Genomic DNA, 20,235 nt, shown 5'->3' with positions numbered 1-20,235 from the left:
TTTCCCCTCCGATAGATATCCAGGAAAAGGGAAACATCTTTTACTATCTTATTTATCAGTTACTACCATGTCTTATTGAAAAAATGTTATTTATTTATTTAATTCTAGTATCATCACAGACTTCAACTGAGACGGTTACATCAGCAACAAGTATTTCAACTGCTGCAGCAACAGTGGCTACAACTGAAACCGGAGCACCACCATTGGCTACAACAGAAACAACATCAGCGACAAGCACTTCAGCAACAGTAATATCTTCAGACAGTTCATCTCAGACACCATCTGCTCCAGAGAGTACCACTGGAACGGCAATAACATCAGTCACTTCATCTCAGACACAATCTGCTTCAGATAGTACCACTGGAACGGCGGTAGCATCAGTCAGTTCATCTCAAACACCATCTACTTCAGAGAGTACCACTGGAACGGCAGTAACATCAGTCAGTTCATCTCAGACACCATCTGCTACAGAGAGTACCTATGAAACGGCAGTGACATCAGTCAGTTCATTTCAGACACAATCTGCTACTGAGAGCAGCAGTGCAACGGCAGGCAGTTCATCCCAGTCGACATCCACCGCTGAGAGCAGCACTGCAACGGCAGCCAGTTCCTCCCAGTCAACATCCGCCGCTGACAGCAGTAGTGCAACGGCATCCATTTCCTCCCAGTCAGCATCCGCCGCTGAGAGCAGCACTGCAACGGCATCCAGTTCCTCCCAGTCAGCATCCGCCGCTGAGAGCAGCAGTGCAACGGCAGCCAGTTCCACCCAGTCAGCATCCGCCGCTGAGAGCAGCAGTGCAACGGCATCCAGTTCCTCCCAGTCATCATCCGCCGCTGAGAGCAGCAGTGCAACGGCAGCCAGTTCCTCCCAGTCAGCATCCGCCGCCGAGAGCAGCAGTGCAACGGGAGCCAGTTCCTCCCAGTCAACATCCGCCGCTGAGAGCAGCAGTGCAACGGCAGCCAGTTCCTCCCAGTCAGCATCGGCCGCCGAGAGCAGCAGTGCAACGGCAGCCAGTTCCTCCCAGTCATCATCCGCCGCTGAGAGCAGCAGTGTAACGACAGCCACTTCCTCCCAGTCAACATCCGCCGCTGACAGCAGTAGTGCAACGGCATCCATTTCCTCCCAGTCAGCATCAGCCGCTGAGAGCAGCAGTGCAACGGCAGCCAGTTCCTCCCAGTCAACATCCGCCGCCGAGAGCAGCAGTGCAACGGGAGCCAGTTCCTCCCAGTCAACATCCGCCGCTGAGAGCAGCAGTGCAACGGCAGCCAGTTCCTCCCAGTCAGCATCGGCCGCCGAGAGCAGCAGTGCAACGGCAGCCAGTTCCTCCCAGTCAGCATCGGCCGCCGAGAGCAGCAGTGCAACTGCAACCAGTTCCTCCCAGTCAGCATCCGCCGCTGAGAGCAGCAGTGCAACGGCATCCAGTTCCTCCCAGGCATCATCCTCTGCTGTGAGCAGCAGTGCAACGGCAGCCACATCCTCCCAGTCAGCACCAGCCGCTGAGAGCAGCAGTGCAACGGCAGCCAGTTCCTCCCAGTCAACATCCGCCGCCGAGAGCAGCAGTGCAACAGCAGCCAGTTCCTCCCAGTCAACATCCGCCGCTGAGAGCAGCAGTGCAACGGCAGCCAGTTCCTCTCAGTCAGCATCGGCCGCCGAGAGCAGCAGTGCAACGGCAGCCAGTTCCTCCCAGTCAGCATCGGCCGCCGAGAGCAGCAGTGCAACTGCAACCAGTTCCTCCCAGTCAGCATCCGCCGCTGAGAGCAGCAGTGCAACGGCATCCAGTTCCTCCCAGTCATCATCCTCTGCTGTGAGCAGCAGTGCAACGGCAGCCACATCCTCCCAGTCAGCATCAGCCGCTGAGAGCAGCAGTGCAACGGCATCCAGTTCCTCCCAGTCATCATCCTCTGCAGTGAGCAGCAGTGCAACGGCAGCCACATCCTCCCAGTCAGCATCAGCCGCTGAGAGCAGCAGTGCAACGGCAGCCAGTTCCTCCCAGTCAACATCCGCCGCCGAGAGCAGCAGTGCAACGGCAGCCAGTTCCTCCCAGTCAGCATCGGCCGCCGAGAGCAGCAGTGCAACTGCAACCAGTTCCTCCCAGTCAGCATCCGCCGCTGAGAGCAGCAGTGCAACGGCATCCAGTTCCTCCCAGTCATCATCATCTGCTGTGAGCAGCAGTGCAACGACAGCCAGTTCCTCCCAGTCAGCATCGGCCGCCGAGAGCAGCAGTAGAACGGCAGCCAGTTCCTCCCAGTCAACATCCGCCGCCGAGAGCAGCAGTGCAACGGGAGCCAGTTCCTCCCAGTCGACATCCGCCGCTGAGAGCAGCAGTGCAACGGCAGCCAGTTCCTCCCAGTCAGCATCGGCCGCCGAGAGCAGCAGTGCAACGGCAGCCAGTTCCTCCCAGTCAGCATCGGCCGCCGAGAGCAGCAGTGCAACTGCAACCAGTTCCTCCCAGTCAGCATCCGCCGCTGAGAGCAGCAGTGCAACGGCAGCAAGTTCCTCCCAGTCATCATCCTCTGCTGTGAGCAGCAGTGCAACGGGAGCCAGTTCCTCCCAGTCAACATCCGCCGCTGAGAGCAGCAGTGCAACGGCAGCAAGTTCCTCCCAGTCATCATCCTCTGCTGTGAGCAGCAGTGCAACGGCAGCCACATCCTCCCAGTCAGCACCAGCCGCTGAGAGCAGCAGTGCAACGGCAGCCAGTTCCTCCCAGTCAACATCCGCCGCCGAGAGCAGCAGTGCAACGGGAGCCAGTTCCTCCCAGTCAACATCCGCCGCTGAGAGCAGCAGTGCAACGGCAGCCAGTTCCTCCCAGTCAGCATCGGCCGCCGAGAGCAGCAGTGCAACGGCAGCCAGTTCCTCCCAGTCAGCATCGGCCGCCGAGAGCAGCAGTGCAACTGCAACCAGTTCCTCCCAGTCAGCATCCGCCGCTGAGAGCAGCAGTGCAACGGCATCCAGTTCCTCCCAGTCATCATCCTCTGCTGTGAGCAGCAGTGCAACGGCAGCCACATCCTCCCAGTCAGCATCAGCCGCTGAGAGCAGCAGTGCAACGGCATCCAGTTCCTCCCAGTCATCATCCTCTGCTGTGAGCAGCAGTGCAACGGCAGCCACATCCTCCCAGTCAGCATCAGCCGCTGAGAGCAGCAGTGCAACGGCATCCAGTTCCTCCCAGTCATCATCCTCTGCTGTGAGCAGCAGTGCAACGACAGCCAGTTCCTCCCAGTCAGCATCGGCCGCCGAGAGCAGCAGTGGAACGGCAGCCAGTTCCTCCCAGTCAACATCCGCCGCCGAGAGCAGCAGTGCAACGGGAGCCAGTTCCTCCCAGTCAACATCCGCCGCTGAGAGCAGCAGTGCAACGGCAGCCAGTTCCTCCCAGTCAGCATCGGCCGCCGAGAGCAGCAGTGCAACGGCAGCCAGTTCCTCCCAGTCAGCATCGGCCGCCGAGAGCAGCAGTGCAACTGCAACCAGTTCCTCCCAGTCAGCATCCGCCGCTGAGAGCAGCAGTGCAACGGCAGCAAGTTCCTCCCAGTCATCATCCTCTGCTGTGAGCAGCAGTGCAACGGCAGCCAGTTCCTCCCAGTCAGCATCGGCCGCCGAGAGCAGCAGTGCAACGGCAGCCAGTTCCTCCCAGTCAACATCAGCCGCCGAGAGCAGCAGTGCAATGGCAACCAGTTCCCCCCAGTCATCATCGTCTGCTGTGAGCAGCAGTGGAACGGCAGCCAGTTCCTCCCAGTCAGCATCCGCCGCCGAGAGCAGCACTGCAACGGCAGCCAGTTCCTCCCAGTCAGCATCGGCAACCGAGAGCAGCAGTGCAACGGCAGCCAGTTCCTCCCAGTCAGCATCGGCCGCCGAGAGCAGCAGTGGAACGGCAGCCAGTTCCTCCCAGTCAGCATCGGCCGCCGAGAGCAGCAGTGAAACGGCAACCAGTTCCTCCCAGTCAACATCCGCCGCTGACAGCAGCAGTGCAACGGCAGCCAGTTCCTCCCAGTCAGCATCCGCCGCTGAGAGCAGCAGTGCAACGGCAGCCAGTTCCTCCCAGTCAGCATCAGCCCCTGAGAGCAGCAGTGCTACGGCATCCAGTTCCTCCCAGTCAGCATCGGCCGCTGACAGCAGCAGTGTAACGGCAGCCAGTTCCTCCCAGTCAGCATCAGCCGCTGAGAGCAGCAGTGCAACGGCAGCCAGTTCCTCCCAGTCAACATCCGCCGCCGAGAGCAGCAGTGCAACGGGAGCCAGTTCCTCCCAGTCAACATCCGCCGCTGAGAGCAGCAGTGCAACGGCAGCCAGTTCCTCCCAGTCAGCATCGGCCGCCGAGAGCAGCAGTGCAACGGCAGCCAGTTCCTCCCAGTCAGCATCGGCCGCCGAGAGCAGCAGTGCAACGGCAACCAGTTCCTCCCAGTCAGCATCCGCCGCTGAGAGCAGCAGTGCAACGGCAGCAAGTTCCTCCCAGTCATCATCCTCTGCTGTGAGCAGCAGTGCAACGGCAGCCAGTTCCTCCCAGTCAGCATCGGCCGCCGAGAGCAGCAGTGCAACGGCAACCAGTTCCTCCCAGTCAACATCGGCCGCCGAGAGCAGCAGTGCAACGGCAACCAGTTCCTCCCAGTCAACATCCGCCGCTGACAGCAGCAGTGCAACGGCAGCCAGTTCCTCCCAGTCAGCATTGGCCGCCGAGAGCAGCAGTGCAACGGCAGCCAGTTCCTCCCAGTCAGCATCCGCCGCTGAGAGCAGCACTGCAACGGCAGCCAGTTCCTCCCAGTCAGCATCAGCCACCGAGAGCAGCAGTGCAACGGCAGCCAGTTCCTCCCAGTCAACATCTTCCTCCGAGAGCAGCAGTGCAACGGCAGCCAGTTCCTCCCAGTCAGCATCCGCCGCTGAGAGCAGCAGTGCGACGGCAGCCAGTTCCTCCCAGTCAGCATCGGCCGCTGACAGCAGCAGTGCAACGGCAGCCAGTTCCTCCCAGTCAGCATCCTCTGCTGTGAGCAGCAGTTCAACGGCAGCCAGTTCCTCCCAGTCAGCATCGGCCGCTGACAGCAGCAGTTCAACGGCAGCCAGTTCCTCCCAGTCAGCATCGGCCGCTGAGAGCAGCAGTGCAACGGCAGCCAGTTCCCCGCAGTCAGCATCCGCCGCTGAGAGCAGCAGTGCAGCGGCAACCAGTTCACCCCAGTCAGCATCTGCCACTGAGAGCAGCAGTGCAACCGCAGCCAGTTCCTCCCAGTCAGCAACGCTGTTGAGAGCTGCTGAGAGCAGCAGTGCAACGGCAGCCAGTTCCTCCCAGTCAGCATCCGCCGCTGAGAGCAGCAGTGCAGCGGCAACTAGTTCATCCCAGTCAGCATCCGCCGCTGAGAGCAGCAGTGCAACAGCAGCAACAGCAGGCAGTTCATCTCAATCACCATCTGTTACTGACAGCAGCAGTGCAACAGCAGGCAGTTCATCTCAGTCAATATCTACCACTGAGAGCAACACTGTAACAGCAGGCAGTACATATCAGACAACATCTGCTACTGAGAGAAGCAGTGCAACAGCAGACAGTTCATCTCAGTCACCATCTGCTACTGAGAGCAGCAGAGCAACAGCAGCAACAGCAGCCAGCTCATCTCAGGCAGCCTCTGCTACTGAGAGCAGCAGTGCCACTGCAGCAACAGTAGGCAGTTCATCTCAATCAGCATCTGCCGTTGAGAGCAGCAGTGCAACAGCAGGCAGTTCATCTCAGTCTGCATCTGCCGCTGAGAGCAGCAGTGCAACAGCAGGCAGTTCATCTCAGTCAGCATCTGCTACTGAGAGCAGCAGTGCAACAGCAGGCAGTTTATCTCAGTCAACATCTGCTTCTGAGAGCAGCAGTGCAACAGCAGGCAGTTCTCAGTCAGCATCTGCCACTGAGAGCAGCACTGCAACAGCAGGCAGTTCATCTCAGTCACCAACTGTTACTGAGAGCAGCAGTGCAACAGCAGGCATTTCATCTCAGTCAGCATCTGCCGCTGAGAGCAGCAGTGCAACAGTAGGCAGCTCATCTCAGTCATCATCTGTCACTGAGAGCAGCAGTGCAACAGCAGCAACAACAGACAGTTCATCTCAGTCACCATCTGCTACTGAGAGTGCATCTGCAACAGCAGCAACAGCAGAAAGTTCATCTCAGTCACCATCTGCTACTGAGAATGTCACTGCAACAACAGTATCAACAGCAGACAGTTCATCTCAGCCACCATCTGCCACTCAGAGTGCCGCTGCAACAGTTTCAGCAATAGATAGTTCATCTCAGTCACCATCTGCCACTCAGAGTGCCACTACAACAGTTTCAGCAATAGATAGTTCATCTCAGTCATCATCTGCAAGTGAGAGTGCCTCTGCAACAGCATCAGCAACAGACAGTTCACCATCTGCTACTGAGAGTGCCTCTGTAACAACATCAGCAACAGACAGTTCAACTCAGTCATCGACTGCAGCAGAAAGCACAACTGCAACAGTCTCAACAACAGATAGTTCATCTCAGTCACCAACTGCCACAGAGACAACAACTGCAACAGCAGCAACACCAGATAGTTCATCTCAATCACCAACTGCCGCAGAGACTACAACTGCAACAGCAGCAGCACCAGATAGTTCATCTCAATCACCAACTGCCGCAGAGACTACAACTGCAACAGCAGCAGCACCAGATAGTTCATCTCAGTCACCAACTGCCGCAGAGACTACAACTGCAACAGCAGCAGCACCAGATAGTTCATCTCAGCCACCAACTTCTGCCATCAGCAGTACGATTTCACCTTCTGCAACTTCATCTCAAACCACTTCGGCAACTACCGAAACACCTTCATTGACTTCCACAACGACTGCAACTCTGGCTTCCACCGCAGAAACTTCCTCTGTCACAGAAACCAGTTCGTCATCGTCCGTGGCCGTTTCTTCCTCGGTAACCAACGGCGCCACAGACTGCACCAACGATGCAGGATGTAGGAATAGAGGGCGCTGTGTCAGTGGAAGGTGTAACTGTAGCTCAGGCGCTAGTTGGGCTTTTACAGGGGCAAACTGCCAGCAAGGTGAGCCATTTGTGTCTTATTCGATCATGTTACTACTTTTTGTCTCATTTTATCAAGTAACTATTAGTTAGGTGTATTGTGCAGATAAGTTCGACAACTATAACGATACGTTTCTATGAATAGAAGGGTGGACTTGTGGCTTTACATTAATCTTTTTTTCTGTGAAATAAGTCTTTTACTTTTATTTGACTGGATAATCAATTAAAATTTATTTTAGTTGGCTAAAATATCTAAGCGTTTAAATGCATCATTTAATCTTAATAGTTTACGTTCCCCTCTTCCCAATACAAAAAATATAGCATCAAAGCGATGTCATATTGAGGTTTCAATTTTTTTTTCAAACGCAAGTACTAAAGCATCCAATATATTCGTAATAAAATAATGATTTATTTGCACCCACAGTGGTACGGGGGAATAGGATGTACCCTTACGGTTCTTCACACGGCGATTCTTTCCTCACTGGGGACGACCGGGTCACTTCTTTCCAGATCCCAATATATGTCATCATGGGGACGTCAAAGAAATCCAGGATCTATGTGAGTGAATACTGGCTTTAGTAGCCGCACGTGCCAGTTGAACATTTTAAAAGAGCCCCTTATATTATTATTATTATTATTATTATTATTATGATGATGATATTGAATTTGTTGTCATACTAAAAATTTATACTTACCATTGCTTCTTTAATTATTATTTTCATTAACTGAAACCAGCACTTTTATAGGTAACAACCAATGGGTACGTCTCCCTGGGGCAGATATACCTAAGCTACAGAAGCGCCGCCTGCAGCCGTCTTTTGAATAATGTACGAACCGCCATTATTGCGCCATACTGGATGGACCTGGATGGTTGCACCGTGTACACGGGGATATACGATTACTACAGGGACTACAACAACAATACTGCTGGGTCGTACGTGCTTCAGAGGGGCAGGGAGGATGTTCAGAACTTTGCCAGCAGTGATGTGTTTAACGCTACCATGGCGACGGTGGTCACGTGGGAAGGTTGTCGTCCATTTTCCTCCTTTGGATCAAACGAGGTATTTTGCTTAGTTTATGTAAAGAATCTATCATTCTATTTTATTATATATGTCTGCCTTCCTTGTTGTCTTATGTTGATTTAAATGTTAATTTATATATCCATACATACAATAGCTATGACGCCAAGAAATTTTCTGAAAATTAAAAAAGAACTTAGGTTTACTATTATATTATATTATATTATATTATATTATATTATATTATATTATATTATATTTGATTCAAATTGTAATCCTAATGTAGGAGGCCACTTTCCAAGCTGTTATTCTTTCCGATGGCGTACAGTCGTATGTAATATTCAACTATAAAGACAACGGTATCAGTATAGCGGCTACTACCATAGAGAAGAAGGCAGCCCTTACTGTAACAGATGGAAATAATTATTGCAAAACGGGGATTTTCTCAACGCAGGAAACAATGGGGAGCATTGATAAGTTGGTGGGCAATTCAGGTGAATTAATTAACCACTAGGTTGGCGCACATTAGTAGCATGTAAACTGAGCTACTGGTAGCGCCGCAAGGTTTCCATGTCAGCTCATAGATCCCAGAGCTCGGGATCATTATTATAATAGAAAGTGTTTTAAACGATTAACTAACAATGAGGAAGAAACAACCTTGTAGACCTCATTTACCTGGAAATGTCACATTTGTATGGGTTCCAGCCTAACAGGCACCTGCAGTGCATATTTTGGATTTTCTGTAGCTCGATACTACTGACTGAGCACTTAATTCTTATTACAACCTTATTTCTTAACGGTCCAAATTTTGAAAATATCGATTTATAAAATGTGACTCATTATTATTATTTTATTTATTTTTTATTTATTTATTTGCACTTACCGTTGTAGAAAAAGACGGTTGCCGGGTTATAGCGTCATGAAGTCGTGTCGTTATGACGCTGCACAATGCAAGAAGATGGCCTGGCGGTCTCAACATTAGTTATAAAACCGAGATAACATTTGCTCTACGTAACTTTCTTCCAGGTGAGATAGGCGTTTGGTTCTACCAACTCTACACCAATCCTGCTGATATCCCGAATTACGACCAGAAGTGTCGAGACTGGGCAGCCCCACAGAGTCTGTTCCAGATAGCAGTTTTCAGGGCGGTCGCCTTTCCCTGCCCTTGCTCTTTGTTCCAGGCTTGGAGGGACTTCACATTCGCCAGAACGCGGAGAACAGGGAGCGGTGAGTGACTAAAACCCTCTTTACACTGGACAGCGTCTTTTTTGTGTCTTTTGTGCGACCATGAAACTGGCATCGCTGTGGTTGTAGGAAGGAGGCCCAAGCATCGTTTTGGTTGCAGAGTGAATGCTTAATGACCGGCCAATTGTCGGCACGTAAAGTATTGTTTTATTTTTACTGTCAAATGGAGTCGTGCTGCAGTACACAGAAATGACGCCGTCCAATGTAAAGGGGGTTTTACAAAGTTTATGCAAAGCTGAGCGATATTCGACCGCTGTGAAGTACGTTACTACAACCCACAGCACAGGGTGCACTCTAATGGCTGGTCCCGGAGGGGGGATCAAAGTTGGCACGTGCTTCTCAATAAAAGACACAAGGCCCCCCTCCCCCCCCCCCCCCCCCCCCCCCCTTTTTCAAAGAGAGGAAAGAAAAGTAAAGCGATTCACACGTAGAAAATAAAACCCAATTGAATTTTTTTTCATTTTCGTGTATATATATATACTTTATATATATGATTTCTAGTATCCCTCTGGCCCAATAATCATCCTTACACTTTTCTATATAGAATACAGTGGCGTGGTCTGCTTCACAGCAAGATGGGAGGCCTTGGTGTTTGGCAAGTTAATCGGCCAGGTGAGCCAAATAGACGATGTTTTTAACTTGTCACTTTTTATTATTTTTAACATTATTATTTTTTAAAGGTCTAATGTTCACGTTGTCGACACATATCGATGACGCGTAGCCAAGCTGGCCTCTTTGTCCACTATATCATATAAATCATTTCTTCTTATTATTATTATTATTATTTACATTATTATTGTTGTTGTTGTTGTAGTAGTAGTAGTAGTAGTAGTAGTAGTAGTAGTAGAAGGGCCTAGTATAAGGTTTATTTTCTATAGGAATGTTTGGGGAAGGTGTGCAGTTCTTATCCCGCCTCTCCCCAGCTTTTCCATTAGATTAGAACCCATTGTGTACCTTGCTTTCTATAACTCTCTGAACGTTTTTCACTCCAGGAATGCTGCTACAGCAGGACCAACTTTGCCCTGATCACTGAAGCTAACTCAATAGCAACGGGCTCGCTGCAAGTGAATCACGAGAGATTTTTGCCTACGAATTATCTAGCACAAGACTTCAACCCGAAGCTGGACTGTTGCCTTCGTTCCGACAACTGTGAAACATACTTCACTTACAGACCAAATAATGATTGTCGAAATTATATTCCACCCAGATTTAGTGAGTATCATAGACTGACGATGGATTAATAATTCTCAAAATACGTGCATTATATTGTAATACAGCTTTATGGGTAAATGCCCAAATTCTAAAATAGATATACAATATATCTCATTAAGTGTGCAACTTATAAATTCTTAATTTTTAATTTTGATTTTTTATCTTTTTTTCAAAATTTAAATTTGTATTTGTCGTACTTGTAGCCTCATTTGTTCCAAATATTTTAGTCCATTATTCATTACTCATTATTTTTTATTGTTTTTGTGTTCCAAACACATCTTAATTTACTTTTCATGATTATGAAATAGCAAATCAAGCAATGTGTTTATGACTGACAAGATGAATAATATAGTTTAAGCGGCCTATTTTATTAATGTTGAGAAATGATATATTTCAGCCTTTTTCTTCGGTGACCCGCATTTTAAGACATTGGATGGCCTACAATACACATTCAACGGGCGAGGGGAGTACTGTTTAGTGGATATGGCTAATAAGACGTTCCTTCTGCAGGTGAGGCGACGGAATGTACCGATATGTTTTGCTGAATTTTTTATATTTTGTATTCTCTGAAATATAAAACGAAAATGTAAAAAAAAAATGATAAAAGGTTATGATAATGAATTTATTTGTTTATTTATAATTCATTTGGGGAATTAATGTAATTGGGACGGATTGTAATGTCCAAGTGACTTTGATAATGATAGCGGTTTTTTGTTACAATTTAGGGGAAAAAGTAAAGAATCTGAAATAACAAACACTGGGTTACGAATACTTAATGATATTTTAACATGACCGTCTTCGCTTTAGACTCGTCTTGAGCAAGCTATTCCCAAAGGCGGCGGATTAGCCAACGCGACCATTTTCAGCGCATTTGTAGCAAAGGACATTAATTCGGACAAACTTCAGGTTCAATTGACCGAGGACAGGCAAGGTAAAATTAATCTTTTAAAGAGTTGCAACGGTCTTACTCACTTCTTGGTTAGTATTTTTATCGCTGTTCTCAAGTTTATTTGCTTTTTTTTTCTAATAATAAATGAACCAAGTTTTAACAACCTCTGATTGAAAATAAAATTCTATCCATTTGGTCTCTATTGCCTGCCAGGTTTTCATTTCATAACTGCGTTTCACTTCATTTTAGATATGAAAAGTTTATTTTATTTTATTTTATTTTATTTTATTTTATTTTATTTATTCATTTTCAGATATGGAAATATATGTGGGAACCACTCTGGTATCACCAACACTACTATCCAGTGGCAGCGCGGAGTACAACAACTTGGATCTCCTCTACAGCGCCGAGCAGAAAACTTTAACTGCCATATTTGCTTCACGTAAGGTTCAAATTTTTTCGGAAATCATTTAAATATCTCATTATTAAAATGGTATAATTAAAAAATGATTTTTTTTTTTAATTTTCAAACGTGAAAGTTGAAAATACGTCGCTAATTAGATTGCAATTAGTGTGCTTTGTGTAAATGAATTTACATTGTTTTCTGGCGAGTCTACGGGCACGTGTTTATTATTATTTTTGTATGCCATCACCCATTTAGATAAATATTTTATTTTCTCTGCACTACCGGTGCATCTCTTTCAAAGGGAAGCAATATCGGAAACCAGAGAATACGATCATAGATAGAAAAAAATACGAGAGCATTGCAAATATGGAGATTATACACTGCTAATAAGACGTGCAATTTTCTGTATAGAACGGGTCTACATAGTGTGATTAGGGTTTTGGCATTCTGTAAATGGATATTCCGTTATAAAGCCACTTTTCCATTTCCAGAGGTGACGCTGAATATTACCCTGGGGGTGAACCTGCTGATGTTCTCCGTTAACGTCCCCGAGAGCCGGGCCAGTCAACTAAAGTGCCTCATGGGCAATTACGACGGCAACACCGAAGACGATCTCACTGCCAGAAACGGCACAGTTTTACCGTCGAACTCAACTGACGAACAGATATATTACAATTTTGGAGAAACTTGTAAGTAATAACAGAGCACTTTACTGTACAATATATAAATAATTGCACTGTCACTTTTATTTTAATTTGATTTTTGTACTGATTATCCAGATATGACCCAAGAAGTCTTAGCATTTTGATTATATCACTCCATACATTTACACTGCTATTTTTTAAGTAATGAAAATATAAAATGTTTAAATGCCTCGATTGCCAAAACATAAGAGGTGTTCATTTAATAAGTATCTACCATGCTCTTATTTTTGATTGGCTTTTAATTGTGTAAATACTCAATATTTTGCCTGTTTTCTCCATTGTCTTAATGTCGTTCCCACAGGGCGTCTAACTGAAGCTGAGAGCATGTTCGACTACCGTCCGGGTTATTCCGCCGCCAATTACACGGATCCTTCCTTCCTGCCCGTGTTCACGGAGAATCTCGAAGCAACATACGGGACTGAAAAATACAGCAGTGCCGTTGCCTTGTGTGATAACCTTAAGGCCTGTGTATACGACTTCTTGATAACAGGCGACGGAAGTTTGGCCAATGAAACCAGGGACTTTGATGTTAACGCTGAGAAGATTAAGCTTGAAATAGGTATTGGTGATAGTTTTTAATATTTTGTATATTGCAGGATCTCTCGCTGAATGCAAGCAATTAATTTATTTACACGCCTCCTCTTATTTCCATCATTCTCGCGTAATCATGCGTTTCTGTTTTCTACCCAACGCAACGAAGAGGCGTGTAAATCTAATTGCATTCAGCGAGAGTCCCTGCAGAGTTTGATCAATCTATACACACTGGACAATAGAAGTGTCACCCCTACTGAACCAATACTTTGGGGGAGATAAATGACTGTGGAATGATATGCTCCTGGTATCATGCGTTTCTGTTTTCTACCCAACGCAACGAAGAGGCGTGTAAATCTAATTGCATTCAGCGAGAGTCCCTGCAGAGTTTGATCAATCTATACACACTGGACAATAGAAGTGTCACCCCTACTGAACCAATACTTTGGGGGAGATAAATGACTGTGGAATGATATGCTCCTGGTATCATTTTATTAACATCAAATTTCACAAAAAGACCAACAATACAACCCCATTGTACAGCGGTAGTTCATTAGTCACATTTTAAGTAGACCGGGCATTATAACTTTGATTATAACTTTGATTTTTTTTTCGTCACCGATATGATTAGATTAGTTTATTTGTATGAATAACACAGATACTGTTGTTTATGAGAGGCATTGAAAGAAGTCATCAAAGATTGAAGTAATCCTGAATACTAACCAGTGATGGGGTGTTTTGTTAAATCTTTAGAATCTTTAGAATTATGGAACAAACTGCTTTTTTTCACATACATGTACATACAGCGGTGTATTAAAACAGTTTATGGTATCACGCCACTCCGATGATGTTGCTTGTACTAAAAACAAGGAAAATATAATGTATGATCGAATTCATATTTTAAATTTTTAGAAAACCGCAGTCCAAATATCACAAGCAATCCTAGGTCGCCGATTAGAATAACTGTAAACGTGGAAGAGAATTTTGAACTAGAGTTCATGGACCCGGATAATGACACCATCACAGCTAGTTTGGCTTACAACAGGAGTTACACGGAAATCAAAAACGTCACGGCTAACAAGTTGATATTCGCGGTGAATGCCACGTCTGTGACCGTGAGTGGGCCTGTAGGGTAAGTGCACCTCATGTCCGGCGCACATGGTTGTTCCAAGCTGAGCTGACTGACAAGACTGGTGGCTCAGCTTGCATGGATTGTGTGCGCTGGATTATGCGTGAAGTCTCATATCACAATCTTACATCATACACGCCCATGAACGAAGTGTTAATTCTAAGTCTAGAAGATTCATTTTCCACCTTATTTTTAGAATGCATCTAGTTTTAGGTTGACTTTAATTGTACCACCAGCGTAGGCGCTGGCGGTACCCATGGTTTTAGTCCCAACCCGTATGTTCCGCCGGCTCCGCCAACACCTGCGGCTCCGCCGCCAAGTCACCGTTACCGCTTCTCCTCCTAGACGGTAAGGGCCCCTGTACCCATCTCTTGGATTTAGGTCACCTATAATCTCAACTCGTTCCACGTAAAATTTGGGCTTTGTCGGTATTGGGGTCTAGGTGTGGCACTCATTGCAATGCACCCTTGTCTAAAAATGGCAAAATTAAATGCTAATTATCTACCCTACGGAAGGAGTTATGGGAAAAATTTCTACAGACAGCTTTCCAAAAGTCATATGTGTAGATTTCAAATATGCCCTTGGATTTGACCTTTGACCTTTATTTCAAGGTCAAACGGGCCAAAATTTTCAAAAAAATGAATTTTTTTACGAAAAAAAATTTTTTGCCCTGTTATTCAGATACCACACAGACTTAACCAATAATATTATTGGAAATTGTAACCCTTCGGGTCATCTTTCATCTCCGTGAATTTGGGGTCAATCGGTGCATTTTCACGGGAGTAGCGGCCATAAAGTACCGAAACTGAAAACTGTCTCTAATTCGGGAACCGTTAATGCTAGAGACCCATTCTTTTTTGCATTTTGTAGAGCATGTAAAGCCCAACACTGATAGTGGTCTCCGTTTTTTTTGTATTTCATACGGTTTTCAAGTTACGCTGTATCAAAAAGTACATATTGGTGGTGAAAGCAAAATGTGCAGTACGGTAATGGATAATAAATTTTGAACTCTGGAAAAATAATACATAAGGCTTGGCAAAGCAGACAACTTGTGGTCAAAAATGACATTATTTCATCAAATTTGAACTTCTGGAAATTCAGAGCACCTCCTATTTTAAGAATTTTGACCAAAATGATGTTTTCTTTATTTTAATTAATCTTTTCTGTAGGAAATTTATGGCACATTATGGTAACTCCAAAATAATAACATTTAGTCCCTTATATCTCCAAAACTGGCAGAGATAGGTCCATAGTTACTATTGAAGTTGAATAGGAAGTCACATACTGGCAATGTAAATGTGACCTTGAAATTGACCTTTGACCTACTTTTCACCATGAACTGAACTTTGCAAATTTTGCTTCCCTTTTATCTCCAAAACTGGCAGAGATATGTCCATAGTTACTATTGAAGTTGAATGGGAAGTCATATACTGGCAATCTAAATGTGACCTTAAAATTGACCTTTGACCTACTTTTCACCATGAACTGAACTTTGCAAATTTTGCTTCCCTTATATCTCCAAAACTGGCAGAGATAGGTCCATAGTTTTTATTGAACTTGAATGGGAAGTCATATACTGGCAATCTAAATGTGACCTTAAAATTGACCTTTGACCTATTTTTCACCATGAACTGAACTTTGGCAAATTTTGCTTCCCTTATATCTCCAAAACTGGCAGAGATAGGTCCATAGTTTTTATTGAACTTGAATAGGAAGTCATATACTGGCAATCTAAATGTGAACTTAAAATTGACCTTTGACCTACTTTTCACCATGAACTGAACCTTACAAATTTTGCTTCCCTTTTATCTCCAAAACTGGCAGAGATAGGTCCATAGTTACTATTGAACTTGAATAGGAAGTCATATACTGGCAATCTAAATGTGACCTTAAAATTGACCTTTGACCTACTTTTCACCATGAACTGAACTTTGCAAATTTTGCTTCCCTTATATCTCCAAAACTGGCAGAGATAGGTCCATAGTTACTATTGAAGTTGAATGGGAAGTCATATACTGGCAGTCTTAATATGACCGTAAAATTGACCTTTGACCTACTTTTCACTATGAACTGAACTTTGCAAATTTTGCTTCCCTTTTATCTCTAAAGTTACACTGTATCAAAAAATACATATTGGTGGTGAAAGCAAAATGTGCAGTACGGTAATGGATAATAAATTTTGAACTCCGGAAAAATAATACATAAGGCTTGGCAAAGCAGACAACTTGTGGTCAAAAATGACATTATTTCATCAAATTTGAACTTCTGGAACTTCAGAGCACCTCCTATTTTAAGAATTTTGACCAAAATGATGTTTTCTTTATTTTAATTAATCTTTTCTGTAGGAAATTTATGGCACATTATGGTAACTCCAAAATTATAACATTTATTCCCTTTTATCTGCAAAACTGGCAGAGATAGGTCCATAGATACTATTGAACTTGAATAGAAAGTCATATACTGGCAATCTTACTGTGACCTTGAAATTGATATTTGACCTATTTTTCACCATGAACTGAACTTTGCAAATTTTGCTTCCCTTTTATCTCCAAAACTGGCAGAGATAGGTCCATAGTTACTACTGAACTTGAATAGGAAGTCAAATACTGGCAATCTTACTGTGACCTTGAAATTGACCTTTGACCTACTTTTCACCATGAACTGAATTTTGCAAATTTTGCTTAACTTTTATCTCTAAAACTGGCAGAGATAGGTCCATAGTTACTATTGAACTTGAATAGGAAGTCATATACTGGCAATCTAAGTGTGACCTTGAAATTGACCTTTGATCTACTTATTATCTTGAACTGAACTCTGCTAATTTCTTTCTCTTTTAACTCCAAACCTGGCAGAGATAGGTCCATAGTTACTATTGAACTTGAATAGGAAGTCATATACTGGCAATTTACTGTGACCTTGAAAATGACCTTTCACCTACCTTACGATGAACTTAAATTTGATTGTACCATTTTTAGTTTCATATATTTTTTGCATATATTGAAAATTCTTGTTGATTGCATGTTTACAGTTTGTCAAGCACAAGACTGGTGACTGTGTCCCTTATTTTGTGTATGTGGGGGTCTATACGAATGCGCTTGCTCCAGCTGGTGGTACAATATTCGGAGGCCGTATCGCCTCTCTGATCCTCTAGTTCGCTATGAAAAAAGTTCAGTGTTGAAAGTTTTCTATTTTTTAAAAACATTGGTGTTTCCATTTTTTGCATTGACTCTCTGCGTCCGTTTCCATTACGTGCACTGCTTGCATTAGTTATCACATAGAACCATTCTAAATAGTATATATCGTGTTATATTACTTTAATGAAGGGTTCAGTTAACAGATGGCAGGGGAGGATCCACCACTTGGACCCCAACGGTTGACCTTTGTTCCGGTTGCAGTGGCCAAGGTTCGTGTAACTTCGACCAACTCCGTGACGGCCAAAATGTCGACAGCTCCATCCGTTTGGTTAACTGCAATTGTTCAGTGGGCTACACAGGTGTGTTTTATGTGGTACTTTTTTTTCTAAATACACCTTTGCCTTTATCCGTTCCTTCGTACTTTCTTCACTCAGTTAGATTACCTCGGCAGATTCCACGGATAATAAGGCATACCCGAGAAATAATCATATTCGTCTTTGTGGCATGTTTTGAAATGCTTAGAAATTGGGTAAAAGTTGTATTAAGACTTAATTTGGTCAATTTAATATCAATACCCAATCTAATTTACATAGAAATGATTTATTTTTACCTTATAACACAGCATTAGGTTACCTGTATGTGCTGTGTTCTACTATGATAACACAAAATTAAACAGCATTATAACTGGTACAAGCTTTTACAATAACAGCACTGGTAAAAAAATAATCAAGAATACATAACTTTGTGTCATTACATTTTAGGCGTGGACTGCGAGTCAGAAATTGACGGCTGCGCAGACAACCCATGCCCTCCAACCGGAAATTGCACTGACCTGACCCCTAGCGAGGAGGAGACGCAGGGAGTGTCTTTTAGATGCCTCTGTCCATCCGGGTATTTCATACTCGGGTTGAAATGCATAGGTATTTGCATGATAACCCCACGGACACAACTGTTTGTGATAAGACGACAAAAGAGATTCTTACTGCACGTTTTCGATCAGAAATTTACATAGTCACATTGAAAATTTAGGCTTATTGCTCAGTATTTATGTTAATGTAGGCATCTTTTTGCGTATGTTCATGTACATGTATACAGATTAATTCTGTACACAGTGTATCAATTAAAGTGTTTCTTGCCACTGAGTTGTTACAACGTTCACGTTAGTTGTAGGCCTCATTGTTTTTTCTTCAAAATTTATTGCAATTATAATGCGATTAAAATTTAATGCTGCTATCAAGTTCAACATGCGTAATGTATCTTTATCTGAGTGCAAAGTAGCCTACATTTCACTGTATGTATATATCATAATTATATGCTTTTTATAAAGCAAATCATTCTTTTTACACTATTGAAGTTGAAATGAGAGAAAAAGAATTCTGATATTGCGTTTTGTTTTTCTTGCAATTCCCCAGACATTGACGAGTGTTCTAACGCGACACTGAACACGTGTAACACGTCCATTTCAACGTGCGTTAACATAGATGGCGACTACACGTGCACCTGTCATTCTGGATTCAGAAATACGGATGCTAAAACGTGCGTCGGTAAGTAGGTCTTCCTCTTGTTTTTATCCATTTCTTCTTCATTTCCTACTCAGTTATTATTGTTTGTCTTTAAAATATGTCTTGTTTATTTATTTGTTTATTTATGTACTTATTTATTTTTACTTTGCTTATTTTGTGAGTTGGTGAGTTTAGATAGGTTGTAAACATATATGGCATTCGGAAACTATATTAATAAGTATATTATGATCAACTTGTTTGGGGCACCTTTAAATATTCTATCATGTTTGACTCTCTTTCTTTCTCTTTCTCTCTCTCTCTCTCTCTCTCTCTCACACACACACACACACACACACACACACACACACACACACCAATATGCCATGGACATTTTCCCTGAAATATGAATACCTCTATGTTGTCGGTATTTTCTTTTCATACCATACCGGGAAGTGTCTTCTTCCATGCACGTCTGTGTGTGTTTCTTGCAGATACAGACGAGTGTACCGCCCGTACTGACGGTTGCCAACAGATCTGCACCAATACGATTGGAAGCTTTACCTGTTCTTGCCAGACTGGGTACACTCTAGATGCAGACGGGAAAAACTGCACTGCTACAGGTATGCTGAGTTGTTCTACGTTCATAATATTCAAATCTTCTTAAGACAACGTAAGACAACGTATTGTGCGAACGCCATAGGGGTCATCCAAGATAGCATTTGACGAGACTATCGCCACTGTGGTTAGTTAAACGAGATAAAAAAAGGTGCAAGAAGCCGCGTGAGGTGGGATTAACTAATAATAATACACTGATAGCGACTCTGTGTGGTGCTTATTACTGGTACAAACATGCTGATACAGTTAAGAGTTAATAGTTATAACGTGCGATTATATTAACCATGAATGTACACTAAAACTGTATTTAATGAGAACATCTCATTCACAGGTATTCCCCCTTCCCCCGTCACATTGCACCATATTGTTATTTTAATTATCTACCCTTTGGTTTTTAGACATTGCTGTATGTGCGGGTCATCCTTGTGTCTCCCCTGCGACTTGTTACAATAACAACGGGTCACCTGGTTGTTTCTGTCCACCTGGATACGACTTGCTGGCGGATAGTGTGACTTGTAACGGTAGGTCGTACAAACCTTCACGTCTTATTGGTTCGATACAGTAGACTGTGCATGAGGCGGGCAGCTCTGGTACCGGAAGATTTGTCCACGTTACTTGAATATTCAAGTAATATTAAGCAGTGATCATATGAATTTAAACTTATGACAAAGACGAAAAACCGCTCCGTATTACTGAAAAACATCGAACCCATTGCACACTAAAATACAGGTTGGAATAGAGTGCGAATTGTATAGTGTATGAGCAATCGAAATATAATTACGATTTAAAATCCAGTTGAATCATAATTGCCCTTTGGATTTATCTTAGAAATGGTTCAGTCAACC

At 44.6% G+C, this 20,235-nt stretch overlaps 1 protein-coding gene across 1 annotated transcript in view; it reads left to right on the top strand.

Annotated features, from left to right (window-relative positions):
* The window catches only part of LOC106153782 (uncharacterized), a 38,952-nt gene that overhangs the window by 8,924 nt on the left and 9,793 nt on the right, over positions 1-20,235 (top strand). Inside the window, exons 3-20 of the mRNA XM_086997308.1 lie at positions 109-7,026; positions 7,429-7,562; positions 7,751-8,065; positions 8,310-8,517; positions 9,050-9,250; positions 9,813-9,880; positions 10,261-10,480; positions 10,878-10,990; positions 11,288-11,411; positions 11,683-11,811; positions 12,267-12,464; positions 12,781-13,038; positions 13,923-14,142; positions 17,463-17,632; positions 18,035-18,193; positions 18,686-18,817; positions 19,267-19,395; positions 19,789-19,911. Coding sequence (XP_086853434.1) covers positions 109-7,026; positions 7,429-7,562; positions 7,751-8,065; positions 8,310-8,517; positions 9,050-9,250; positions 9,813-9,880; positions 10,261-10,480; positions 10,878-10,990; positions 11,288-11,411; positions 11,683-11,811; positions 12,267-12,464; positions 12,781-13,038; positions 13,923-14,142; positions 17,463-17,632; positions 18,035-18,193; positions 18,686-18,817; positions 19,267-19,395; positions 19,789-19,911 — 9,819 coding nt within the window. The remainder of the gene's footprint in view (positions 1-108; positions 7,027-7,428; positions 7,563-7,750; positions 8,066-8,309; positions 8,518-9,049; positions 9,251-9,812; positions 9,881-10,260; positions 10,481-10,877; positions 10,991-11,287; positions 11,412-11,682; positions 11,812-12,266; positions 12,465-12,780; positions 13,039-13,922; positions 14,143-17,462; positions 17,633-18,034; positions 18,194-18,685; positions 18,818-19,266; positions 19,396-19,788; positions 19,912-20,235) is intronic.

Source organism: Lingula anatina, chromosome 10, assembly GCF_051362555.1.
Source record: "Lingula anatina isolate TDL-2025a chromosome 10, LinAna3.0, whole genome shotgun sequence".
Lineage (NCBI taxonomy): Eukaryota > Metazoa > Brachiopoda > Lingulata > Lingulida > Lingulidae > Lingula > Lingula anatina.
The sequence above is the reverse complement of the archived record's forward strand: the minus strand, read 5'-3'. Positions and strand labels throughout refer to the sequence as shown.